Here is a 27,484-nt window from a genome sequence, read left to right on the forward strand (position 1 = left end):
TTTTGAGAGAGAGAGACAGAGAGCACGAGCAGGGGAGGGGCAGAGAGAGGGGGAGACACAGAGTCCGAAGCAGGCTCCAGGCTCTGAGCTGCCAGCACAGAGCCCGACGCGGGGCTCGAACTCACGGACCGAGAGATCACGACCTGAGCTGCAGTTCTATGCTTAACCGACTGAGCCACCCAGGCGCTCCAGCTGCTAAGATTTTTAAATTCTGAGACTGCTCCTTTGCCATCTGATTGCTTCTTTCTTTTCTGGTTTGGTGAGGTTTCCTGGGAAGCCTAGTTAGCATTTTCCTTTAAAAGTTCTCTTCTGCTCCTTGAGTGGTCTGCCCAGGGCCACTGCCCACCCTGACCTCGTCGAGTTAGCCTGTGGCTCCCGGTGGCCGGTGGTGCTGTCGTCTTGCGCAGTGAGGCAGCAGTGAGCCCGTGTGGGATGGAGCTGTGTGGCCTCCAGAGCCACTTTACATGCAGTTGACCGGGGAACCAGCTCTTAAACTTGGGGTCCCTGGGGCAGAACGGAGACTTTGTTTAGTTGGGGGACTAAGTGCCAAGGAGGTGCCCTGATCCTCCCAAGGTGCCCCCGTTGTTGCCTCTTCTAGAGACAATCCCCCATTTCTGTTGCCTCAGGGTAAGTGCCTGTCACTTGTTCTGTGGAGGAAGACAAGGGACTCACTGTCAGCCCTAAGTAGTTTTCCATCATCTTTTTTTTTTTTCTAATTAATAGACTTGATTTCTTAGAGCAATTTTAGGTTTGCAGGAGAATTGAGCAGAAGGTGCAGAAGTCCCGTGTACCCCACCAGCCCCAAGCGTAGCCGCCCCGTTGCTGCCCCCTTGCGTTTCCGTGCCGCGTCTGTCACAGCGGATGAGCGGGCGCTGCTGTGCTGGCAGTGACTCGGGTCCACGCTCTGTGTCGTGTGCCCTGTGGATTCTGACAGACGTGTGGCGTCCTCTGTCCACCTTGATGGCACCACACACACGAGTGTCTCTGACTTCCACCCTCTTCTTGGTGTGGCATTTCAGATTCCTGAGTTTCTGGGTGATCAGGTCGGTCCCTGCTTGGATATTCTTGTGTGTAGCTTCACTGCGCATTTATTCCTCTAGTGCACATGTTTTCCCGAAATGTCTTGAACTGTTTTGGCCACAGTGGTTTCTCTCTTATTTTACTTCGTAGCCCTGTGCTCAAACCCCCACCTTGAACTGATTGTCTCTCCTGCCACTTAGAAAAATTTAAAAAGTGAGGTGAACAATTCACCGAATACGTTCCTTTAACAGCCAGTATTGTGGCTCACGTAAAAATCAGTGAGACATTTTATGTAACATTTATCTTTGGGATATTGTTAGATTTTAATGGTCGTAAGGAAGAGGTGCTGTTCTTTTTTCTTCTAAATTGAAGTACAAGTTAATGTGCTTCTTGTATTTTCAACGACAATGCTGCTGCGTTTCAGGCCACACTGTTTCAGACGTTACCTCTCCAGCAGACGGAAGTCCACGTCACGTCCGCGTCGAGTCAGCAGAATTCCCAGGCGGTGACCGATGTCATCCAGCAGCTCCTGGAGCTGTCCGAGCCGGGGCCGGCTGAGTCCAACCAGCCCCCTCAGCCCGGCCAGCAGCTCAGCATCACAGTGGGCATCAACCAGGACATTTTACAGGTGAGACGCATCTGCCTGTTCCTGTCCGTGCTCGTCTGCGCCTGGGCTTCGTGACCAAAAAATAAATAGGCAGGGGCTTGTCAGAGGGAGGAGTCATCAATAAAGATGCGTCCTAATTGAAAACATTCTGTTGCAACAAAATCTGCTTATTGAGTTGCTTATGGACAGTGCGGAATCCTAGATGGTTAATGCATAAATTTAGAAATAGTTTAAAACTTTAATTTTCTCCATGAGCGATTTACTTGAGATGAATAGCTTTTCAGAACCTTCCTGTATTTATCCCCGTTGACGGAGACCTAAGACATACTTCGTTCTTTGTTGAGGCTCTCGTGTTAACTGTTTCGAGAGAGTCAGTCCCGTGTCTCCTCGGCCGTGTGGATGGTCCACGCTCCGGTGGGAGAGCAGCAGAACGAATCGGGGCAAAGTGCTCTTTTCTGATTCTTTCACCCCAGGCCAGCTGTATCCTCAGATCCTTCCTTTGCCAACAGAGACAGCCTGCCTTCTCCACCCTATTTAGTTACTTGCTGTAACGACTAACCTGTCTCCTCTCTGTACGTTTTGGGACGAGTTGGTATAAAGAATCTCAGGGTGCATGACAACCGACGTAAACTTTTGGGTAGACTCGCTACAACTGAAAACAGCGAGTCCCAGACCCGTTTGGAGACAACCAACGTGGTCTGAGGTAAAATTCCTAAAAGTCTAATAAGGAATTAACTGCAGTTCCTTTTAATTTTACCGTACCGTGTTCTGGGTGGAGGGGAGATGTCAGTTATCAGAACGGACATTTCAGCTTCCTAGAGTTGGGAGTCGAGCTTACAAGTGACGATCGGCGGCGGATGGAGTTTTATGTCTCGTGGGGCGGAATTAGAATTCTGTGGGCGAGCCTTACTGCATCTCTGTGATTGATTTTGGCAGGCGGGTTCGGGCCTCACCCCTCCTAACCTGTTAGTTCTGTTCTGTCTTAGCAAGCCTTAGAAAACAGTGGGCTGTCTTCAATTCCAGCTGCAGCGCACGCTCACGACCCCAGCCACGCCAGGACGCCCTCCTCGCAGGGGCCCACCGCGGACGCGCCTCACGCCTCAAGTGAGCCGCCCCCCCCCGCCGATGCAGAGCCAGAAAAAGAACAAGAAAGCCCAGAGAAGTTGGATAAAAAAGAAAAAAAAATTCTAAAGAAGAAATCGCCATTTCTCCCTGGTAATTTTCATATGCGTTAAGGCCAAGACGCTTAGGCTGGCATAGTGCTTATCTTTTTAGAAACGTGCCTCCTTTTTTTTTTTTTTTCCCTCGAAAAGGCGATAGGTCTGTTGAACGTTCTGGTAGTATCAGCCTGTTTGTTTGATATTTCAAAACCACGACAGTTGTAAAACTTAGGCTGCTTTGCTCCCTGTGATTGGTGTCTTCTCCCGACAGCCCCTAGGGCTTTACCCCGGCGGTCTCTGCCTGTCCTCGATGCAGCAGCCTCTCGGCCACCCCTGTCCTCCCTTCCACCACAGCACCGCCATCCCGCAGGCTGGACCCTTGCCGGTTCCGTCCGCGCTCACTCCTCGCCCTGTGGGTCCGTGAGCTCTCTGTGAGCTCTCTGTGAGCCGGCCCCCGTGCCTCTGCGGCCTCCCTCCCTGGCCTTCGGGATGCTGGCTCCCCGGGCGTTTGAAACAGTCACACTCTTTTTCAAGGGCCATCCTCTGCCACGGGCCTTTCTTCAGCAGGAGTGTCTTCTTTCTCCCCTTCTCCGCCGCGTCCCTGAGACCTCCGGCAGGCCTATGAGGCCATCCGAGGCTGGCACAAGCGCGGCCTCCTCGTGGAGGCTCGGAACCTGCCCTTCCTCTGCTCAGTGCCCGCAGCGCCGGCCCTTACAGCCCCCGCGCAGACTGTAGCGACATTCTGTTCGTTCCTGAGCACCCGCGGGGCTCAGCATGGCTTCATAGAGGGGCAGGCGTTCCTGCATCGTTCTTGAAGGAAATAGGTTTCTGTCTTTGGGGCAGGAGTGTTCCCACAGAAATGTTTTCTTGGGGACCGACTGTATGTCTCCCAGAGTCTGGGGAGCAGGTGCTCTCTGAGGGGCAAAGCGTCATCTGTTAACGCTGCCTCCTGACACGCGTTTTCTCAGTGTTGACATGTGGCCACAAAATCCTTGTTTCTCGGCCCACAGACCACGGTGGTTCTAGTCTCCTCTTCCTTGGGGCCCCTCGGCCCCAAGTGAAAAACCGGAGGTTGAAATCTAAGCGGTTTATCATCCGGGGATCCCCGCTGTCCAGACAGGAGGGAAGGAAAAAAAGCACATTTCCACATATTTTTATTCACTGTATGAAGCCTCTGGGTTAGAAGTTCCCCTTGCATTTCTGAGTATGTGCTTCATGTGCACCAGTAAGTTGCTGGAAATCCACAGCCCGTGAAACCTCTCCTGCGAGAGAGCACCGGCCACTGTCCGGTTACTGTGCCAGAACCTTCCAAGGTGCTGTGATGTGGCCGCAGGCAGCACACGCTTCTCCAGACTCGCTTCCCCACAACACTGAGGCGCGCCGGCCCCCCAGATGGAGGGAGGCACTCGGCCCCGGGCCTGAGAGATCCTGCCCCGAGCGCTGGATGGGGCTCCAGGGGCCGTGAGGTCACATGCGGTGCTCCGCCTGGAGAGCTTGCATACAGTATGTCTGTCTGTCGGGTTGTGGCCCGAGTAAGTCGCATACGAGTGTAGACCGCCGAGCAAGTTTATGCAGTTCTGCTGCGTTTTCGGTAAACTGATCCTCAGGACGAGCTGGAGCTGGCGCTTGTTTTCTTCGTGTGCTGAGAAAAGGTTGAGAGACGGGTTGACGTAAAAGCTCTTTCTTCTGACTGGCACTTTCCAGGGAGGAGCACACGTCCAGCACAGGGACTGTCTCTGCAAACACCTGTTTGAGGCAGGGGAGGACTGTTGTCGTCCTGAGGAGACCTCACGGGTCAAGGTTTTGTTGCGAGCTCATAATTAACCATATGTCTCCAGATTGAACACACTCCATCTCAAGCTGTCACTATTTGATTTATTTAGTTTCGTGAGAGAGAATGTTTTTAGTAGAATTTGGTTATTTTAAGAGGTATTTTGCATATTAATTTAAAATTTAATATGCTTTTTTGTATCTTTGTCGTAAAACCTGTGACATATAAATCATTATTAAAACTTCACAGAGTTTGAAATTTGTTATAAAATATTGGCTCTCTAGAAGTCACAGTGAAAGGTGTTTTGAAAAGCTGGCAGCTTATTCCTTTAGGTATGACAGTGGTTTAACTGCTCCGTGTGGACGTCTTTCCTAAGGCCAGAGAGATTTCACCCTCTTACACCAGAGCAAGGTCTTGAAATCTTAACCTCTTCTTGATGACTTAGGACCGTGAACTTGACCCCTGCTCTGTGCTGTGATAGGCCGGCATCTGCTTGACCCGTTGCAGGACCTGGGCCCCTGATGCTGTGGGCTTCAGTTCATCTGCCCTGGAAACTACATTTATTATGGCGTGCATATTGTTCTCAGCTCCCTGTAGCAGTCTTTGTCCGCCTCTCTTATTTTGCTGCTTGAGGTCTGCTAAGTGCTTGCAGCTCTGATACCTGAGGGCTTTTGTAGCTGCCTGAAAAGTAAGTATGAAATGGGGCACCTTGGCTCCGTCGGTTAAGCATCCTGGCTCTTGATTTGGGTTCGGGTCCTGGGATCGAGCAGTATGTTGGGCTCTGCACTGAGTGAGGAGCCTGCTTGGGATTCTCTCTCTTTCTGCCTTCTCTCCCCAGAATAAACAAACATTTAGAAAAAAGTAGAAATTTGTTCTTGGTAAGAACTTTTGCAACCATTATACTTTGTCTAAAAATAACACGCATGAGCTTATTTGGAGTTTTATGTCTACATTAAGTAATTCAGGAGAGTGGTATTTTCTTTTTATTCTTCCTTTTCTTTCTCTTTAGATGGTCTGTGTTGTGAATAAAGAAGATTTCTGGGTTCATCGTTCAGATACATTGCTTGTTATTTTGTATTGTTTTATGCTTTTCATATAATACAGTATAGAAAAACTTTAAAAAGAAAAACTTATTCATTTGGACGTAGTTGAATTTAGTTTGAAAATTCCATGATTTATCTCATTTGTGTACAATTCTTTGATGGTAAGATTCAGAGTTTAGAGGATTTTCTTCAGGTTTTGTTTTGAATTATTTGTCATTTGTAATTAAATCTAAATATTATCTTAAATTTTTTTTTAATGTTTATTTATTTTTGAGATGGAGAGAGAGCATGAGCAGGGGAGGGGCAGAGAGAGGGGGAGACACAGAATCCAAAGCAGGCTCCAGGCTCCGAGCTGTCAGCACAGAGTCCGACGCGGGGCTCGAACTCACGGACCGCGAGATCATGACCCGAGCTGAAGTCGAACGCCTAACCGACTGAGCCGCCCAGGCACCCCAAATATGAATATTAGCTTTACTTAAGACCTTTCTTGTTTTGAATGGTAGTCTGGTTTTGAGCTGAGTCCCCGTTATGTACTAAATATAACACACCGTCAAGTATTAAAAAGGACACTGAGCTACCAGACGCTTATGGTGTAGCGGAGTCTGTGCGTGGACGGTGTGCGGCAGTGGAAAGCAGTGTCTCGGTCGCAGAGGCGTATTGTTACAGATGTGCTCCGGGTTTAGAGATAGGAGAGCTCAGCGGACCACAGCGAGAAGGTGAAAGCTTGTGTGAGTTAGAGGGATGAGAACTGAGTACTGACGGAAATAGAGTGAAGCGTGTGGAGGACTCGGTGAGGGTCATCGTGACCAGTTCATCACACTTGTGTTTCTGTATCAAAAATTATTTTAAAAAAGTTCTAGCGTTAACTTCTGTTGACACATAGCTCACGTTGTATGCAGACTGAACATTTAATTTTTTTTTTCTTAACGTTTTTTTATTTTTGAGACAGACAGAGACAGAGCATGAACGGGGGAGGGTCAGAGAGAGGGAGATACAAAATGAGAAGCAGGCTCCAGGCTCTGAGCTGTCAGCAAGCTGGAACTCATGAACTGGGAGATCAGGACCTGAGTACCTGAGCCAAAGTCGGATGCTTAACCTGCTTAACTGGCTGAGCCACCCAGGTGCCCCTTCTTTGTTATTTATATGTGTTTTGAATACCGTATCCGACACTCCTTAAGGTGTCTTTTCTGCCACAGCGTTAAGTAGACAAAGTAGGGAGGGTGGTCCCTACATAATGCAGATGAGAACTGCCTCTTGCATCCTGCCTTTTAAGGGGTTTGGTTTTAACGTTTCAGAGTTGGATTTGGCTTTTTACTATAGGCTTTTCTTAGATCCTCTCAAATTTGGGAAGCTGCCTTCCATTGTTGGTTTAGTAAGAAGGCTTTTTATTTTCTTCTCTATGTTGAATATTATCAAATGCCTTTTTTCCCCTCTGTTGTTATGATCATGTGTTCTCCTACTTTAATCTGTGAGGTGGTAAATCACAGTAATTGATTAATGGGAAGCAAACCACGTCTTCTGTTTGGGCTTTGATGTGACTCTTTCCTTTCTCTTTCTCTCTCCCCCTTTCCTCCCTCTCTCATGTTTTCCCTCTATTGTGTTTTTTTATTACACATTTTTGAATTTGCTTGGCCAATATTCTTTTTCTCGATTTCACTTAAGAAAATATGCCTTTTTTTAAATAAAAAAAATGGATAACCGGTACTCACTTTTAAATCAGCGTATGAAACCGTTCCTTTTTATAGAATGTACATTGGTCTTAAAACAACTTGAAGAAATGTGATTGCTCTCTGGAAGAAACTAGTTTTGATCATTGTATTCTTCTCCTACTTTGTGTGCAGACACATACAGGAAAATTTTTAAACATTTATATCCAGCAGTTTTTAAACAGTACAGTTTTCAACAGTGGTGGTCTTTGTAAAGGCCTTAAGGAGTCAGATAAATGAAGTTTAAGGTTCTAGGTACTAGGATAGGTCTGTAACGTTTTAGCAGCATTTCTGTATGCAGTGATCTGAGTTGGCTTGTAAGCAAATTCTCTGGTTGTCTCTCACCCGCGTTACTTGGGGAAAACTACACCCATTTTACAGAAAGTTATAGTACGGACACCGCAGGAAGCTCAAAGCAGTGTGTAAGAGTTCAGTGTGACCAGCAAAGAAAATGCTTTCTTTACAAAATCCTTCCTGGGGCGAAGCAGGAGGGAGACGGGCCGTAGGCTTTGCTTCCTGGGAGACACCTTTGGGTCACTTCGAAGGACTTCCGCATCAGGCTTCTGGAGCGCTTGCGAAAACTCGTGAATTATTTGCAGGGCTCCCCGAGAGGAGGGTGGGTGTTCTGGTGAACACCGCGCACTGTGGGCTCCCTTCCGGGTGGATTGTTTCTAGGGACGCCGCGCACACCCGTGGAGCCGGCTCCGAGGTTCCCGCTGCGGGTGCTGGGGAAACACGCAGAGAGGCGCTGCCCTTGGGGTCAGAATCCGAGAGGCCGCTGGCCGGCTCCTCCACCCTCGACTCGGACCGGCCCTGAGCGGTCCGGGAGCACGTCCTCTGTGCACTTGGGTCTGGATATCGGATTGCTCCTCGGGGACGGTGTCCCCGCACCTTGCTTGCCCTGACCCAGCTCACCCAGTGACGGTTTGCGGGCGGCAACGTGAAGCAGCAGATTGGTGGTTTTCTCCTCAGAGCAGCACCTCCAGAATTGCATGAAGCAGAGGTGAGCAGAAGTAGCAAACACAAGGGTTCGTGCGGCATCACCGTGCCTGTAATCTGGTCGATAGAAGGCACCAACTCCCGGGGGCACCTGTGCCCCAGCTTCCGAGCAGGTGTTGGGAGGTGGATGGAATGGACGGCACCTCCTGTGGGCAGTGGGTCACGCGGGGACGGAAGCGGGGACTCCCCTGCTGAGCGCACCCCTCTGCGAGGGGCAGGGGAGCGCCGGCAAGCCGTGCGGTCCACATCCGCTTCGGAACAGCCGCGTGTCCCGCGGTCTGTGGAGCAGAGAGCCTTGCCGGCCCCCCGGCACATCCACAGCTGGCTCAGTCCGCCGGGGAGGACTGCCTTCCTCATCTGCGCCAGCGAAGGTTCTTCTGAGGGGACCTGGAGCCTCTCCAGGAGCGGAAGGGACAGATCCCTCCCCGAATGCTTGCCGCCTTTCCGCTGGGCTCCAGGTTCCGGCCGGCCCAGCAGCTGTCTCGTCGTGGGCACCTGCACAGGTGCTCACAGGGCGGGTCGCCCTCCTCCGCCGCCCTGCCATACCCGGGAGAGCTCTGGCGCATCTTGTCTCCTGTTCTGGGTGCCCTCCGTGAGAAAGAGGTCAGCGGTCCCACCGTTCCCCGTCCCTGGAGGGCCGCCGGCAGGGGAAGGATGCCGTGCTTTGGCGGTGAGAGCTGCTCCCTGGACAGTTGCAGCTTCAGAGACCTCGGGGATCTCCCGGGAGAGCGAACCCCCGGCGGTCCCTGCATCCCTCCCCGGTGGAGCACCCGCTCTGGGATGCCACGTGGGCAGGGAGCACCGTGAGACGGGGGGCGGGGGGCATCTGGTGGCAGGACAGCGCTCTTACTGCCCCTACCTCAGGGCAGCACGGGGTCGCCGGTTCAGCGGGACTGGGGGCCCGGCCCAGGGGACAGCCGCGGGGTCCGGGAGACTCGGTCGCACACAGCACTAGTGCCGGCCGTGTCCTCTTCCCTGCAGACCTGGCTTCCTCCTCTCCCCTCACTCCCAAACATACGTGCTTTATCCCAAGTCCGGTTGTCAGCCGGCCAGCACGGTGGCCTCTGCCGCAAGCCACGTGGGCCGTTAGAGCAGGTGCCATCGTGCTCAGGGCCCATAGCTGCCACGGCGCCCGTTTTAGCGCCTGGGGTTGCGTCTGAGCATTCCTGCTGTCTCCCTGCCTCATTGATATGGCCCAGCCAGCTGCCAGTGACCGTCCCCTCCATTTCCCGCTCCGGGAATCCGGCCAGGAAGTCCGAGGCGTCCTCCCTCCGATCGCTGAGAAACCCGGTAGACCGCGGGACTGGACACAGAAATTGTGCGCGGTCCACTTTACCAAGAGTCTGTCCCTTTGTGTACGACTCCAAATAAGCGGTCCCGTGGCGTATGGCCCAGCAGCCTATTTAACGGCCCCCCCACCTCAGGACGCTGGCCTGTCACTTCCGAGCGGGTGTCCCAACGTTGTGCAAGATTCGGTGTCCTGCCTCCGCCGGGTGCGGGCTGCACTGTTCCCACAGGGCGTCTTTTGTCAGAGGATCCTGCGGCCTCTGGTTTCCACGTCACTCCACGACCCACTGGCTGAGTCGGAGGCCGCGAGGGTCCAGTGGTGCTAGCCTCTCTCGCAGTCCCGTCCGCCGCTGAGACGGCGTGAACGACAGCGGCCGTTCAGGCTGGGGCCACGTAGGGGGACGCTGTGGAACAGAAAGTGAGGGCACGCTTGGGCGGCTTTGCTTCGTTTGAAGTCTTCTCTGTAGGTTCAGCATCTGAACTTGGATCCTGAGATACGAGCGTCTCCCCGCTCGTTGTTGAACAGTAGTTAAGTCTGAGTATTTGTATTCAGCTTCATGTTCCAGTAGAAACCAGAACGACTTTCTGTGACTGTCACTGTATGTCCTCCGGACTGCACCTTCCGTGTGCACCCGCGGCCTCTGGGCACACCTTCCGTTGCAAGAATACGCCAGGGCCTTCGTCCAGCGTCTGATGCGGCCCTTGGAGTGGGTCCTAGAGGAGCCTGTCTGTCTGTCTCTCCTGCTGGCCTGCAGTTCTCCGACAGCAGTGGCTGTGCGCTCTGGCCCCCGGACGAATACACAGGCGTCTTCCCGTCCCTCAGTTCTGCCTGCCCCCTGCGGCACCCAGGTCCTCATCACCTTGTCACCCTCGTCCTCCACCGTGGCCGAGGCCGATGCCGGGGACACGGCTGGCCGCGTCCCCAGTAATTCCTCCGGTGTGGAAACCGATTCAGGAGTGAGGAGGACACCTCTAGGGTACGGTTTTCTTCGTCCTGCCGAAAACCTCTCGTGGCATGTAGGCTTTCCATCACGTCCCCCTGTCTGCCTCAAGCTCTGCGTCTCGCGGACCTTGTGGCCGTTGTGAGCATTAAGTTTCCAGAACTTCATACCCGGCTTTTGCTTCTTCTTTGCCTGGTAAACGTACCTCCAAAAACTGCCTTTCGAATGCAGACTTTTTTATTTGAAGATTTCATTTTTTGTTTTTTTTAAATAATCTCGACATGTTGGCCAACGTGGAGCTTGACGCATAATGCTGAGACCCAGAGTCGCGTGTTCCGCCGCCGAGCCGGCCAGGCCCCCCTCCCCACGAATGCAGACTTTTCTGAGTGTCTTGTCATTCCCCTCCCCCCCCCCCCCCGGGGCGAGTCCACCCTGTGACGCAGGTCCCCGAGCTCTGCTGCACGTGCGTGCTCGAATCCCGCACCTGAGTCCCTCCACGGGCAGTGGTCTGCCTGCCGTGGTCGTTGGCATGTGGTGAGCACTCTCCTTGAAGTGGAGCTGGGAGGACAGAGTGCTCTGAGAGAATCGCTCTCAGATTCTAGAATTACACAGATGTCAACGTGTGCCTTGACTTTTCCACTTACTGGCACCTGACCTGGGGCAGGTTCGCTAACCTTCGTCTGTGCGATGGGGCGGTGGCAGAACGAAAGGGAGAGACCTGAGTGCGAGGAATAGCGCCTGACCCGGGATGACTGCTGCATGGAATGCACAAATTTAAAAATTATTTTTTAACTAGGTGAAACTTGCTCTTGCCACGTAATTCAAAAGATACAAAACGGTGTGCAGTGAGATGTCCCCGGTTCATCCTCGTCCTCCACATAACCCCTCTCCAGGGCAGCTGCTGTCACTGGGGGTCTCTGTCTTTTAAACAAGTACAGGCATGTTATTATATAGTATGTATCGTATTGTTTTTCAGTATGTTGGGGGGCATACTGGGGGTGTGTGTGTGTGTGTGTGTGTGTGTATAAAATCTATATATAATCTGTCTTGCAGTTTACTTTTTTCCACCTGATATTTTAGAAAATATCTAGAGATTGTTCCATTTTATGGATAAATAATTATGTAGGTTACTTGCAATCTTGCAAATACAGGTGATAATAAATACAAATTTATTTAATACCCCTTCAAATACTTTAGTGTGTGTGTCCTAAGGTCAAGGATGCTGTCTTCTAGAACCAGAGTGTAGACATCAACATCAGGGTAGTGAAATTGATCCAGTCCACAGATCTTGTTCACATTTCAGTATTTGTATCACCAATGTGCTTCATATCAAAAGAAAAAAACAATGGGGTAAATATTGCTGATTGTCCTTCCAGGGCTTTCTGACAGTTTATACCCCCATCCACAGTGCATTGGGGTATCTGTCCATTTCCTCACAGCCTTTTGAAGGGATTGTTATCAAAATTTGGGGACCATTTTTACTCATCTGATAAGTTAAAATGGTTTCTGATTGTAGCTTTAATTTCATTTCTCTAATAAGGAGTAAAAAGGTTGAGCAACTTTTCATGTTGAAGAGCCACCTACATTTTTTCATTAGCCTGACTTGATTTTTATTTGCCATGATACATTAAGGATGATAGTATTTTGAGAGCATATATTCTTTTCTAATTTGTCGTTTTGAATTAAAAGGGAGAAATATTTTCTATACCCAGATTGGTCAGTGTTTCACAGATTTTGGACTTCTACAATACTTAGACTTCAACGTGGACATTATGGGAAGTAACCTCTTTTATCCAGCGCTTTCATACTTTCAATTTTTTTTAACGTTTATTTTTGAGAGAGAGAGAGAGAGAGAGAGAGAGAGCGAGAGCGAGCACGGGGGAGGGGCAGAGAGAGAGGGAGAGACACAGAATCCGAAGCGGGCTCCAGGCTCCGAGCTGTCAGCACAGAGCCCATTGCGGGGCTCGAACCCATGAACCGTGAGATCATGAGCTGAGCCGAAGTCGGACGCCCAACCGACTGAGCCACCCAGGTGCCCCTCAGACTTTCATATTTTAAGCTGAATCTCTGACTCAGTTTAATTTTTTGTTTTTAGATGGGCACCCCGCTGTCCAAACACCATTTATGGACTGAGTCCTGTTTTCTCCACTGAAACACTGTGATACCGTTCTGTTCGTTACCCTCCCAGACCTGTATGGGTCTGTTCTGGACTGTGTTCTGTGCACGACTCTGTCTTCTTGTTCGTGTCTACTACTGGTACGCTTTCTTGCCTATGGGCCTAGTCCTTTCCTGCTACGCTTGGCGGTGTGTTTTGAACGATTTTCCCATACTAATTTTTTCACGTGTACTTTAGACTTGTCTGCTAAAGCCCCAAAACTCTAGTTTTTCAAAAAGTCCTTTCGGTATTTATATGTAAGTGATTTAACTAGTGAGAATTGATGTCTTTATAACTTTTAGTCTTTGTACCAAACAATAGGGTGTAGATTTCCACTTCTTCAGATCTTTCCTTTGTATTTTTTCATTTTTTAGTGGCATTTTAAAATTTTCTTCTGGATTTTGCTTGTAGATATGATGTTGAGTTCCACGTATTAAAATGTGTGCCTCTTTCTGAGTTTTAGGTTTTTTAAGGCATTTAATCATATCATTTGTAAATCACGATTTTTACCTTTTCCTTTGTAGTTAGTTAATGCTGTATATTTCTGTATCTTACCTAATTGCACTGGCTTGTGTCACTAGAACACAATAAATTCATGGCAGTGATAGCGGATTTTTTTCTGGACTGTAATAGGATTGTTTTTAATATTTTCCTATTAAATGAAAGCATACTGAGATATGTTTGTTCAGCTCTTCCTGTTTTCAGACGATTTTTTAGAAATTAAGACTAGATATTAAATTGTAGTAATTGCCTTTTCATCTTGAAGACGGTTCTAATGTATGTTTTTTCTTCTTAAACTTATTAATGTGTTTGAAGAGAAAAGCAGTTGTCCAGCACCAGGGAAAGTTGCCGCGTGGGAATGCACATCTGGTTTTCCAGACCTTTCAGTTTGTCAGAGGGTCGAAAGTCTGGATTTAATATTTTAGTAGTAGCACGTGGGCCAAACAAAGCGCATGCAGGCCACGTGTGGAGACTGCTGCAAGGCCGCCAGTTTGTAATTTCTGTTCTAGTCCGTTCCTGGAAATAATTAGAACCTGGTGACAGTTGAATGTTCTGTCATCTTAGATAGTTAAAGGTACAGTTTTCATTCTTGCCTGGATGAAACCCTGATGGGGAGGGTTCCCAAATTTATTAGCTCATAGATACTCTAGTTCTGTCGCCTTTTTATACCTTGGCTTTTTTTTTAATTTATCATAAGATCTTTAGGTAATTACTGCACTTCTATGAATTAATTTTTACCTATTGGTTTTAAACAGCCTTAAGTTTCGGACTTCCTTAATGTAAACGGTATCACCATAAAATAAATGCTCTCTCCCATTTTTGAAGCCACTTCCCTTATTTTCTCTTCTTTTCCCTGTGGTTTGCGTGTGTTCCTGACTTGACCTAGTTTCTGTTGCGTCACTGTTTTTAGGAAGATGTAAGTTTTTTTCTTTTACCTAACCTTATTTCCTACGTTAGTCTTGCAAAGAGCATCGTCTTCAGGAAAATGCGTTTTCGCTCCTTGTAGATTCACTTGTACGTAAGGAGAATTCCTTGCATTTACTAATAACAGAAGGAAACAAATTATTTTTTGTCTAATAAAGCTATGTCTGTAAAGACACAGTTAAATAAACAGTTCAAATTTCCTGATAGATTTTGTTAACCTGGCCAAAATCTTTCTAATTTTAAGTGGGTTCTTGACCTCACTGTAAATACCTATTTAATTTCAGATAAATAAAGCTAATCAAAATTATAAAAGATAAAAAGTGGTTCTGCTGAATTTTGTTTTTAAAATTTTTATAATTTAGAAATCATTTTACTTATATTTCAGTAAACTCGTGATTTTTCTTTGGATGGGAATCGTTTTATTTATTTATGTATTTATTTATTTATTTATTTATTTAAATGTTTATTTATTTCTGAGACAGAGACAGAGCATGAGCCGGGGAGGAGCAGAGAGAGAGAGAGGGAGACACAGAATCCAAAGCAGGCTCTAGGCTCTGAGCTGTCCGCACAGAGCCCGACGCGGGGCTCGAACTCACAGGCCTTGAGATCATGACCTGAGCCGAAGTCAGACGCTCAACCGACTGAGCCACCCAGGCGCCCCTGATGGGAATAGTTTTAAACCTGATTGAAAGTTGAACGATAATATTTAAAGTTACAAAATAGTCTTTTATATTTGGTCGTGAGCTATTTCTTTGTCATAAGTATTTATGAATGCCTTTTCATAGGGCAAGAATTCATGGTCTCCCAATTACTTGCGTGGGGATTACTTGTTTGTTATTCATGGTATCAGATGGGCTCAGACAGCGCTTTCTCCGCCTTCGTCTCCTCATATCCCGAGTTAACTTTGGAGTCGTTTGGTCACATGTGCTTTTATTCACATGTACAGTGGCCTGAGTTTGTACGCTTGCCTTTGGTGTATGTATCTTACCTGTCCAGTTAGCCCTCTTCCCTCCCTCGGCCATGATTTGTGTTCTCATGTGACTGTGAAGATTTTCTGCAGGATTCACTCATAGTCTTCCGTCATTTCAGTGATGATGGAAATTTCACCTTTTTCCCTAACCGATCGTATATCTTCTGCTGCGGCAAAAAAAGTAGATAGCTCTTCCATAGGTGCGCTGTTGTTTCGATCTAACCCCAGACGGTCAAGTGCCTTAGCAGTGGGTAGGAAACACAAGGGCCAGACAAGCCGAGCCGGACTGGTTGTGTTTTCTTTCGGCCCCAGGTTCGATCCGCGAGGAGAACGGTGTCCGGTGGCACGTGTGTCCCTACTGCACCAAGGAGTTCCGGAAGCCGAGTGACCTGGTGCGCCACATCCGCATTCACACCCACGAGAAGCCCTTCAAGTGTCCGCAGTGTTTCCGGGCCTTTGCCGTAAAGAGCACCCTGACCGCGCACATCAAGACCCACACGGGCATCAAGGCGTTCAAGTGCCAGTACTGCATGAAGAGCTTCTCCACGTCGGGGAGCCTCAAAGTGCACATCCGCCTGCACACAGGTGCCCGGGGCTCGGGGCCTTCCCCTCCCGTCCCCTCCGATTCACGGGGCCTGTGGGCAGCAGCCGAACACCCTTCCCAAGTCTCTGTGATCAGCTTGGTAGGCTAGGCTGCAGGTATATGCTGGTCCACAGAGTGACGGGACTAGATGCCCACAGAGCCCGCGGCTGAATGAGGGAAGCACTAAGCACTAGCACTCGGAATGAACACAGGAGGCAAAGGGCCAAGAGAGGGGTGCTTGGGGGCCACCGCATGTAGAGGTGGAGGAGGTGGGCCTTTGTAAGGAGACACCCGGGTGGGGTGGGGGCGTTTGTGCTGAGGCCTGGGGCAGGGAGGCAAAGCTGATGCCTCTTCACCCTTTCAGGTGTTTTGTCGTCAGGATGAAGGCATGAAAACATTCATATTTAGGCTGTAATTTCGTTTAGGATCGTTTTGTTGTGATATATTCACAGATCATAAAATGGACCCTTATTTTACGGTGAACTCAGAATTCACTTTATTCAGAAATTGTGCAACCCACCCAATTATTTTCAACGTTTTTATCATCCCGGCCCCACCAAAGAAATCCCACATCCATTAGCAGGAACTTCTCCTGCCCACCTGGGGTTCCGGGGCTGAGCCGATCATGTGGCTGAGTGTTTAACAAAGCTGACATTTGTTGCTTTTGTTATGTGCCCTTCTTTGGAACCTCCGTTTTCGTTTACCGATAAAATTGTAAATGAAGGAATTTGCTTCAGGAAAGGGAATTGATAGTAGAGAATTGTGAAGAGGACATTATTACTGTCAGCAGCAGCAGCAGCAGCATTATTATTATTTACAATCACTGACAACTACCATTCACTGCTGTTTACTAAATGCTCAGAGCTGCTGAGTGCTAGTTAAACATGAGTGTCTACAATCCTGGCAGCCAGCCTGGAGGCAGACGTTGTTCCACGTTACACATGATGATTTGAGAGAGAGCAGTCTTACTGCCCTGGAGTATTCCTAGGGACTGAATATTTGAGTATCTGAAGGTTTAAATATTTTACAATGCGAGGATAGCACATGTTTTTTACTTCCAATGATCTTAAGGCATACCTTAACATTTATAGTATGCACTGTATGCAGACAGGGGAAAATAGCTGCATGACATCCATGAAATTGTACGCGTGAAGCGAGAAATATCTTCAAGTCAATATTAAACTACTAGAATTTTATGTTGGCATTAATTGTTGAGATGTATGTTCTTGAAATAATTCTGCCGCGTACTTTTATTTTTATTAGGAGTCAGACCTTTTGCTTGTCCTCACTGTGACAAAAAGTTTCGGACCTCAGGCCACAGGAAGACTCACATTGCTTCTCACTTTAAACACACGGAGCTAAGGAAGATGAGGCACCAGCGTAAACCGGCGAAGGTTCGAGTCGGCAAGACGAACGTTCCGGTCCCTGACATTCCTTTGCAAGAGCCGATTCTCATAACTGACGTAGGTAAGATTCTCTTCCCTCTTGCACCTTGCAGAGAGTATATAAGTATTTTGTCTACACAGTGGTAGACCGGTGGTTACAGGGAGACAGTTTTAGCATGCTGTTCATGAAGTGTTTGCGTAGCACTTTTGCTTTACGGCCCGGTATGTTCCACAGTCAAACTGAAAATCCTAGCTCTGTCTCAGCTACTGCCCAAATTGTGTTCTTGGTTAAGAAAGAAAGGATGTGTCCAGCTGGAGATACTAGCACGTAAGTCCTCACTGAAGACGAATTTCTGTCTCAGGGGAACCGTCAACGTGGACGAGGGTTCTTCACGTGAGACGCGCAGTCCGCTTTGTTACTTTCATCTTAAAATCCCTACGTGACAGGTCGCAGGTTTTATATGGGCTGCTTTCATCTTTGGACTTAAAAAGGAAAACTGCTAGCGTTTAAGGCTTTTTTTTTCCAGGCTCAATGTTATTAAGGTTAAACTATGATTTTACTATCTAGAAACACTGCTTATGAGAAAGTGCTACACAAAATGAAAGAAACTGCATTAAATTCTGGGATAAAACTTACATTTTTATACAGTTTCTGTGTTTTATTAGGTCTTAAGCAAGATAATCCAGTCCATGAACAAAATTAATGTCAAAGTATAGTTTAATATAAATAAAGGTCATATGGTATAAAGGGAGATATTTTAGATTAATATGAATTACAGTTTGCTAATAAGATGATCAGTAATCATGATTTTTTTTTAAAGTTTATTTTTTTGAGAGAGAGAGAGAGAGAGAGAGAGAGAACGAACATGAGCAGGGGAGGGGCAGAGAGAGAACCCCAAGCAGGCTCTGCACTGTTAGTGTGGAGCCTGATGCAGGGCTCGAACTCACGAACTGTGAGATCATGAACTGAGTGGAAACCAAGAGTCAGACACTTAACGAACTGAGCCATCCAGGCACTCTTCAACAATCATGAATCTAAAGAAAAAAAAAAATCATGAATCTTTATTTAGGAGCATAGCATCACATATATAAACCAAAAACAATTAGAAGAAAGGAGAAATATCCAAATTGTAAAGTATAGTGAAAATTCCTCAATTAGATCAATTTAAACGGTGAAACTGAAGCAGATTTGAAGAACACACATATATATAAAGGGTTATTTAATAGCTTCATAGAATCTTTTACTCTATAATACTCTTTGAAACATGCACGGAATTGAAGTTGGTCAAATCCTAGGATAAGGAAGAATTTCAAATTTTCAAAAGTAGATACTGTACAGGACACAATCTTTGTAACTCAATGAAAACAGAACAAAGCTAAATGTGTTAGCTGTAGTTCAGATAGCTAACACATTTGAAAATTTAGATGAAATGGATCTTTTCTAGAATCATGTTCTTCTATCATGATTGACTCTAGAAGAAATGGAAAACCCCAAAACAGACAAAAGATTGAAGGTCGTCATCCTCCCCCGAGTATCATTCTCTGTTGATTTTACGTGTGCGTTGTACTGAGCTTCCTGGAAACTATAATTCTTAGGGTATTAATTGTTCAAACCCTAGAAACTGACAAAGCTCCCATGGAGGTTAGAATGCCTTGATGTTCTTGTCCACTTTTGGTAGCTCACAAAGTAAAACAACACGCTAATTTAATGTGTATCTGATCTTCACCATAATCTATAGGTTCTCAATGGTTTGTGTCATTCCTGAAATGAGGAAAGTCTCTGAAAGTCAGGACAGATTCAACATTTGTTTAGTGGCCCTAGAATTTTCCTTCATGCTTTCAAAGTTACCCTCAAATTACCAGTTTTTTTTTCAGGTTGCCATTAATAAAATTAAACATCTGTGGGTTTCTTGACTTTAACTTTCTAAACCCGTAGTTAAACTACAGTCCTGATACTCCAGACTTTTTCCCAGGTTAAAACGGGTACATTTTACTTGTCGGTTTCACAGATAGCTGGGAAACCAAACTTAGATCAAATTAGTGGAAGCAGAATTCTCCTTTGGTCCAGGCTGAGTGAGACACACGAGGGAAATGATTCATATAGAGAGGGCTTCACATTATAGAAGGTAAAATATTGTAAATAATGATTTACAATGCTTAACGTCATTGTCATTTATATTTGTGTCTGTCTCTTCTTTCAGACTCTGAGCTCCTCAGGGGCTCTGTAGAAAAGATGTGACTTTAATAGCCTTCCGGGGACAGATTTTGATAAAAATGTGACAGAGAGGGTTTTAGCACAGATTAGTTACAGTTATTTGACTTCATTGAGAGACGAGCTGTTCTAGTTTAGCCAAGTTACTTAAAACACAGTATGTCACTTAGGCTAAGACTGTCACTTCAGAAAGTTAGAATGCATTAAAACTACCATAGCAAGTAATTTAGTCTGCATATTAAGGAAGCACAGTTGGTGGTATGGTATTATACGGTCAGAAAAACTTTGAGAGCTGTACAGGAACTTGAAAATAGTCATTCAGAACTTCTCTACATTCTTCATTTGTACAGATATAAAAACTAAGCCCTAGAAAGAGTTATGATGTTGCTTTTACATTATACAACTAGTTTGTACTCATGGTAGAACTAGAATTCTGGATCTTCTGGCTTGTAGACCAGGGTTGTGGTCAGTAAAGTTCCCTTCCTCTGCACATCCATTACCATTGCACTCCCAGGCACAAAAGTATGGGAGAGCACACCATGATTTTCAAGGAGTCATTGTATCTTGGTATCAAGCACCAGTAATTTTTACTGAACTTGAATGTTGTGAACTTTATTTTGTGTCAGGGATTGTATTTCACTAGACATGCTCTCTTGTACTCTAAATGTTTTTTCTTCGAATTCAAAAACTAAATTTTAAATACAATAGTGTGTAGACTAAGGAGGTATTGGAGTCATAAGGCAAGCATGATATTCAGAGGGAGCTCATTATTACCATCGTAAAAAGCTGAGAGAGATCATTGCCACCAGACCTTCTTATAAGAAACGCCGAAGGGATTTCTTTGAGTGGAGGCAAAAGAACAGTAATTAATATCATAAAAACATAAAAAGATAGCATGAGTCTCACTGGTAATGGTAAATATGTAGTCATAGTTAGATTCTGCATTACAACAGTAGTGGTGCACACTTTACTTACGACTCTGGTTTAAAAGTTAAAAAAAAAGGTGGTAAAAATAACCATAACTATAGGCATTTGCAGTTACATAGTATAGAAAAAACATAAATTTTATCAGCAGGAACCTAAAATGTGAGGGGGAAGAGAAGTAAAAGTGTAAAATTTATGGATTCTATTGAAGTTATCCGTTTAAAACAGTATGTTATAAGTTTAAGATAGTCTGTGTAAGCCTCATAGTAACCACAAGGGAAAATCCTACAGTAATCCCACAAAAGAAGATGGTAAAGAAATTAAAACATACTGAGGTATCAAAACACAAAAAGCAGGATAAGAAAACAAGGAACATAGGATTCAGAAAACAATTAACCAAATGGCATTAGTGAGTCCTTACCTATCAATGATTACTTCAAATGTAAATGGATTAAATCCTCTAATCCAAGGACACAGAATGGCTAAAGGGAGAACAAAACAAGATTCAGTGATATGCTGCCAAGGAAAAGCTCAGGTTAGCTGTGAAGATAACACATAGAGAGTGAAGGGGGTAGAAAAAGACATTTCAAAAATAGTAACCGAAAAAAGCAGGAGTAGCTCCGCTTGTATCAGACAAAATGGACTTTAAGGTAGAAATGGTAAAGAAAAAAAAGACAAAGGAGGTCATTATATAATGATAAAGGGGTCAGTCCATCAAGAAGATATAACGGTTGTAAATATTTATATGCCCAACAGGGGAGCACCCAAGTATATAAAAGCAGAAACAGCTAATAGGAGAAATAAACAGTAATACGGTAATAGTTGAGGACTTCAGTACTCCACTCTCAACAATGAACAGATCATTCAGATGGAGAATTAATAAGGAAACAGCACATTTGAACAACACTACACACCAAATGGACCTAACAGGCAAATACAGAACATTCTAACCAACAACAGCAGAATACCCATTCTTCTCAAGCACACATCAGACATTTTCTAGGGTAGACCATACGTTAGGCCACAAAAAAAAGCCTTAGCAAATTCAAGAAGATTGAAATCATACCAGGTATCTTCTGTGATCACAGTGGTGTGAATCTAGAAACCAGTGAGGGAAACTGGAAAATTCACAGACACATGGAAATACTCTCCTGAACAACCAGTGGATCAAAGAGGAAACTAAGGAGGAAATAAAAAGAGTCTCTTAAGACAAGTGAATATGGAAACACAATGTACGAGAATTAATAGGATGCATCAAAAGCAGCTCTTAGAGGGAAATTCATAGCAGTAAACACCAAATTAAGAAGCAACAAAAATCCCCAATAAACAACACCTTAAGGATCCTACACCTTAAGGAACTAGAAAAAGAACAACAAACTGAGCCCAAAGTTAACAGAAGGGAAAGAGTAGTAAAGATTAGAGCAGAAGTAAATAGAGAACATAAAACAATAGAACATATTAATGAAACTAAGAGTTGGTTCTTTGAAAAGGTAAACAAAATTGAGAAAACCTTTTCTAGATTAACAAAGGTAGAATGAGAGCATCCAAATCAACAAAATTATAAATGGAAAGGAAAACATTACAACTGATACCACAGAAATACAAAGGATCCGAAGAGGCTACCATGAACAATTAAATGCCAACCAGCTGGACAATCTAGAAGAAATAGAGTAATTCTTAGAAATCTACAACTTACCAAGACTGAATCAGGAAGAAATAGGAAGTCTGAATAGACCAATGACTAGTAAGGACGTTGAATTAATAATCAGAAGTCTCTCAATATAAAAAGCCCAGGACCAGATGGTTTCACTGGTGAATTTTACCGAACATTTAAAGAACAATTAATACCAACCCTTCTCAAACTGTTCCAAAAAATCAAAGAGGAAGGACCTTCCCCAAACTCATTTTACAAGGCCAACATTATCCTTACACCAAAAGCAGAAAAGGACACTACTAGAAAAGACAACTACCCAATATCCCTAATTAATATAAATGTAAAAATTCTCAATACCAAATTCAGTGGCACATTAAAAGAATTATTTACCACGATTAAGTGCGATTTAGTGGCGATTCCTCGCAGTGACGCAAGGATGGTTCAACATATGCAAATTAATCAGTGTGATATGTTACATTAATAGAATAAAAGAAAATAGTCATATGATTCCAGTAGACACAGAAAAAGCATCTGAAAAAATTCAGCATCCATTCATGATAAAGAATTTTAACATAATAGGAGTAGAAGGAACATAACTCAATGTAATAAAGGCTACAAGACTACAGCTAACAATATACTAAATGGTAAAAGGTTGAAGTCTTTTTCTCTAAGATCAAAACAAGACAAGGGTGCCCATTCTCACTGCTCTTATTCAACAGAGTATTAGAAGTCCTAGTTAGATCAATAGCATCAAAAACAGTAAAATACTTAGGAATAAATTTAACCAGGGAGGTAAAAGGTCTCTACTCTGAAAACTACAAGACACTGATGAAAGAAGTTGAAGAAGACACAAATAAATAGAAAAGTGTTCCATGGATTGGAAGAATTAATATTGTTAAAGTGCCAATACTACCAAAACCATCTATGGATTCAGTGCAATCCTGTCAAGATTCTAATGGTGTTTTTTTACGGAAGTAGAAGAATTGGTAAGGAACCACAAAGGACCTGATTAGCCATGGAAATCATGAGAAAGACGAACAAAGCAGAAGACATCACACTTCCTGATTTCAAGTTATACTGTAAAGCTGTAGTCATGGTTATAGTGTGGTACTGGCATAAAAACCAGTAGACCAATGGAATAAAATTGAGGGCCCAGACACAAATCCAAGTGTATGTGGTTAACTGATACTTGACAAGGGAGCCAAGAACGCTCAATGGAGAAAAGATGCTCTCTTCAATAAATGTGCTGGGATAACTGAATATTCACATGGAAAAGAATGAAACTAGACCTTTATCTTATATCACTTACAGAAATTAACTGAAAATGGGTTAAATACATAAATGTAATACTTGAAACCATAAAAGTTCTAGAATAAAACCTAGGAACGAAGCTCCTTGATGTGGGTCTTGGTGACGATGTTTTGGATATGATGCCTAAAGCACAAGCAGCAAAATAAAAAGTAAGTGGGACCACATCAAACTAAAAAGTTTCTGTACAGCAAAAGAAACCATCAGTAAAGTGAAAAGATAGCCTATGGAATGCAAAAAAAAAAAGTTTGCAATCAGTGTATCTGATAAAATCTTAATATCCAAGATAAATAGAGAACTCCTAACTGAATGGCAAAATGATAAATAAATAAATAAATCTAAAAACAATTTTTGAAAGTGGGTAACGGACCTGAATAGACTTTTCTCCAAAGAAGATAGTCAGAAGGCTGACAGTTACGTGAAAAGATGCTCAACATCGCTAGTCATTAGGATATGCAAAGTAAAACCACAGCGAACTATGGCTGTGGGACAACAAATGCTGGTATGGATGTGGAGAAAAGGCAGACTTTGTGCACTGTTGGTGGGACTGTTAATGGTACAACTGCTATGGAAAGCAGTAAGGAGGACCCTCAGAAAATGAAGAATAGCACCGCCACGTGATCCCGCAGTTCTGCTTCTGCGTCCATCTCCAAAGGAAATGAAAATACTAACTCAAAAAGATAGCCACACCCCCAGGTCCACAGCAGAAGTATCTTCAGTAGCCAAGAGATGAGAACAACCTAAGTGTCCATTGATGGACAGATGGGTAAAAACATTATGGAATATCACCCAGACATAAACGATGGGGAAATCCTACCATTTGTGGCAACGTGCACAGACCTTGAAGGCATTTTTTTGCTAAGTGAGGCAAGTCTGAGAAAGACAAATACCATATGATCTTACTTATGTGTGGAATCCCAAAGGAAGAAAAAACAAAAACGGATGCATAGAACAAGAGGTCAGACTAGTGTTTATCAGAAGAGGGGAGCGGGGGACAGGGAGCGTTGGGGGGAGGGGGTCAAAAGGCACACACTTCCAGCTGTGAGAGAAATACACAACAGTGATGAGAAGGCCGCCGTGGTGACTACAGCTGGCGCTGCCGTGTGATGTGCAGGACGGTTGTGAAGAGTAGGTCCTGAGAGCTCTCATCACAGGTAGAACTGTTTTCTTTTTTCCTTTCTTTTCCTTTTGTTGTATCCTTGTGAGAGGATGGGTGTTAGCCGAGCCCACCGCAGTGACCACGTCACAATACGTGTCAGACCATCCCGCCGTCTGCCTTCCTCTGTGGCGACGTGTGCCTTTTACTTCTCAGCTTCTCGATAAAGCTAGGGGGGCAGAAAAAAGGAAAAGCGATTCTGGTCTATAGTTGCTTCTCAGTTTTCAACTCAGAGATACGTCTATTTTTTTAGAAGTCGCTGTTTTTCCCCATACGTGATGACGTGTATGTGTGTGTATAAGTGTAATGTCCCCATTTTTTCATTTTGTGTGGCACAGATGTTTGAAATACCTTTTCTTTGAAAGGGAGCCGGGCTTTGGTTATCTTTTATTTAATTTATTTTTTTATTAAGTTTATTTTGAGAGAGCGAGCCCAAGTGGGGAAGGGCAAAGAGAGGGAGAGAGAGAATCCCAAGCAGACTCTGCACCGTCCGTGCAGTGTCCGATGCTGGGGCTCGATCCCGTGAATCGTGAGATCACGCCCTGAACCAAAATCACGACTCGGACGCTTAACCGACTGAGCCACCCAGGCACCCCATGGCTATCTTTTATTTTAAACCTCAGGGGTGTAATGATTGATCTTCCAAGTTTATCTTCATGTTTTAATTATATTGATATTAGAGCATTTATCTTGCTTTTTAAAACACATTCGTCTCACCTCAGATATCAAGTTCATTTTATATGGTGTGCATTATCTATAATAATGTTATGTTTGTCATCATGTTGCAGTATTTGCATTCTCTTACTGTTTATAACGTGTGAAAGCTCTTCTAAGGCTTAAGTGGATTTCCTGAAATACTGTAGCAAGATAAAACTTTTTCTCCTGTTACTACAGGAGGAATTTTAGGAAGTTTTAAGCACATGTCCAGTTTGTTTTTGAGACACGTTAATCAACTAGAATTTATTCGTGCCTTTCTTTGAGAAGAGTAGTTTACTTAATATATGTATATATGTATATATGTGTGTATATATAGGAAATTTATGTATGTTTAATTCTCCCTTAATTTTTTTTCGAAGATTGAGACCTTATAATTAGTCTAACTTTGTAACAGGAGTCTATGTTTGTAAAATTATAGGTGAAAACGCATCTAAAAAATGAGGCCTATAATTTTACTGCCTTAATAGCTCACAGTAGGGAGCCCCCTCCCCCACACACTTGCAAAGGACTCAGGATCATTTAGGGGCCTGTTTCTCAATACCTGTGCCTGGACACCACCCCAGAGGTTGTCATTCCGTGCGTGTTGGGGAAATGACTAAGGCAAAGAGTTGTATAGACTGGATTGTTCCTTGCAGCACTGTGATGGTATACAGTTAGGGCAATAGAGATACTCACCAGAAGTGTGTGATACGCACTGGACACATTGACCCAGCGGAGTTCCTTGCAGAGGATGATGAGGATGTCCTAGGTCCTGACCTGGAAAGGTGGCAAATAGGGAGTTGAAGTACAACCAGAACAGGGTGTATGGCCGATCCCACTTGCGTTTGTATATAACAGACCCTTTTGTTAGAACACACGCTGTTAATTATGATTATCTCTGAGAGCGGATTCTTTCACTTTTCTCTTAACGAGCTTCCTAATTACCGGAGAGGGGGCCAGAGGACTTGCAGAGTACACAGGAGCGCATCAGCGAGGGGTTGGATACAGGACTCTGCTCATGGAGTCGCAGGCAGGTCGGGAAGGAATGATGGCAGACCAGGAGGCGGCACGGGGCCAGGGCTCCGGGCGAGGGCTCCTCGTCAGAGAAGCAGCAGTCACTAGGAGTGAGGGTGCCAGCTTCAGGGGACTCACTCTTGACGGCAGGCTCATTGTCATGGAAAAGAAATGAGGCACTAAACATTGTGTGAAGTCGTTTACGGTGGAGGACATAGGTTCCAGAAGCCCCAGGAGAGGGTTGGGTGGGGAACCACGGGGGGCTGAGGGGTTCCCGCAGAGGTAGGTGGCTGGGGTGGGGCTTGTACGATCTTGGTTTGGATTTGTGTGTGTGCTTCTTTCCTTCAGTCCCTGGTTTTCTCGACACTGCGGGCGGAAGCATTAATTTCTTTGGTCACGATCCCTGTCCTCCTTGGCAGGTGACTGTCACGGGCTCGGGGCTATATCCGTGACCATGGCACAGGTCCTGGGCTTCCGCTGCAGCCAGTGGAGGGGGGGAAAGAGACCGGGAGAGTGAGCCAGAGGGACTGGGGGGAGGGTGGGCGGCCGGGTGGAGCTGCCAGAGCCAGAGGGCGGAAGGCACGCCGAGCGGTGCTGATCCAGAACTCGGTAGCAAGCCACGGAAGGCCTGTGAGCACGTCGTGTTCTTCAGTAACAGGGTCTTTCTGTTGGGGACCAGAGAAGGTTGAGCAGAACCGCGATTTGATGGAGGCGTCGTCGCGGCATATGTCTCCGTGGGATTCGGTCTGTGGGTCCTGGGGGAGGCGACTCCAGCTGTTTTGAGCGGGAGCCGAGTCCCCAGGACAAAGCCGGGGAGCGTGGAACAGCGTTGCAGCTTCCAGAGAGAGAGAGTGACTCTGAATGGCACTGATATGGCTCTGCTGGTCCCAAACACTCGTGAACTGGGACAAGTTTGGGCAGTTTTAGGTTTGTGCTGTGTCGATTAAACACAGGTCACAGGGAGGGTGCCGAGTTTTCTTTGAAAAACAGGTGGGCTTCTGGCGCAGGCATCAGGAGGTACAGGCCCCTTTCCTGAGTCTGATATGGGAGTGACGTGACGTGACTTGCTGAGCCTCTGAGTCCTCCCCAGCTTTGCTTTTTCCTCCGCTGTCTGAGATTGGCGGCAGCGGGAATGAAGAAGGGGAAATGGGTCTCTGAGGCCGTGGGGACGTAGGGCCCCCAGGACGGCAAAGGACCGAACGAGACCGGGGAGGGAGTTCTCAGAAATTCTGAACTCCTGGCCCCATGTGACTGGGGGGATTGTCGTTCACGTGCAACAAGGAGAGTTGGGAGGGAGAAGTAGGTTTTAGGGCAGAGAACCGAGCTGTGGTCTGGAGTGTCCAGGAAAGCCACGGTGTCCTGAGAGGTGCCTGCCAAGAATCCTCACATGGGAGTTAGTGGCCCAGGATCCTGACCGGCAGCCGTGTGGCCATGGGGCAGGAGGGGGCGCCTGGGCAGAGCGACGGTG

The 27,484-nt window shown here is 45.7% G+C and overlaps 1 protein-coding gene across 7 annotated transcripts in view; it reads left to right on the top strand.

Annotated features, from left to right (window-relative positions):
- Positions 1-27,484, top strand: part of ZNF236 (zinc finger protein 236) — a 106,955-nt gene that overhangs the window by 32,581 nt on the left and 46,890 nt on the right. For all 7 annotated transcript variants that reach the window (XR_006294024.1, XM_043559104.1, XM_043559105.1 and 4 more), the window contains 4 exons: positions 1,445-1,648; positions 2,614-2,842; positions 15,397-15,669; positions 16,931-17,134. Coding sequence is in view for 6 of the 7 variants with exons in the window: in XM_043559104.1 (XP_043415039.1) it covers positions 1,445-1,648; positions 2,614-2,842; positions 15,397-15,669; positions 16,931-17,134 (910 nt within the window). In the remaining variant the exon portion in view is untranslated. The remainder of the gene's footprint in view (positions 1-1,444; positions 1,649-2,613; positions 2,843-15,396; positions 15,670-16,930; positions 17,135-27,484) is intronic.

Source organism: Prionailurus bengalensis, chromosome D3 (assembly GCF_016509475.1).
Source record: "Prionailurus bengalensis isolate Pbe53 chromosome D3, Fcat_Pben_1.1_paternal_pri, whole genome shotgun sequence".
NCBI lineage: Eukaryota > Metazoa > Chordata > Mammalia > Carnivora > Felidae > Prionailurus > Prionailurus bengalensis.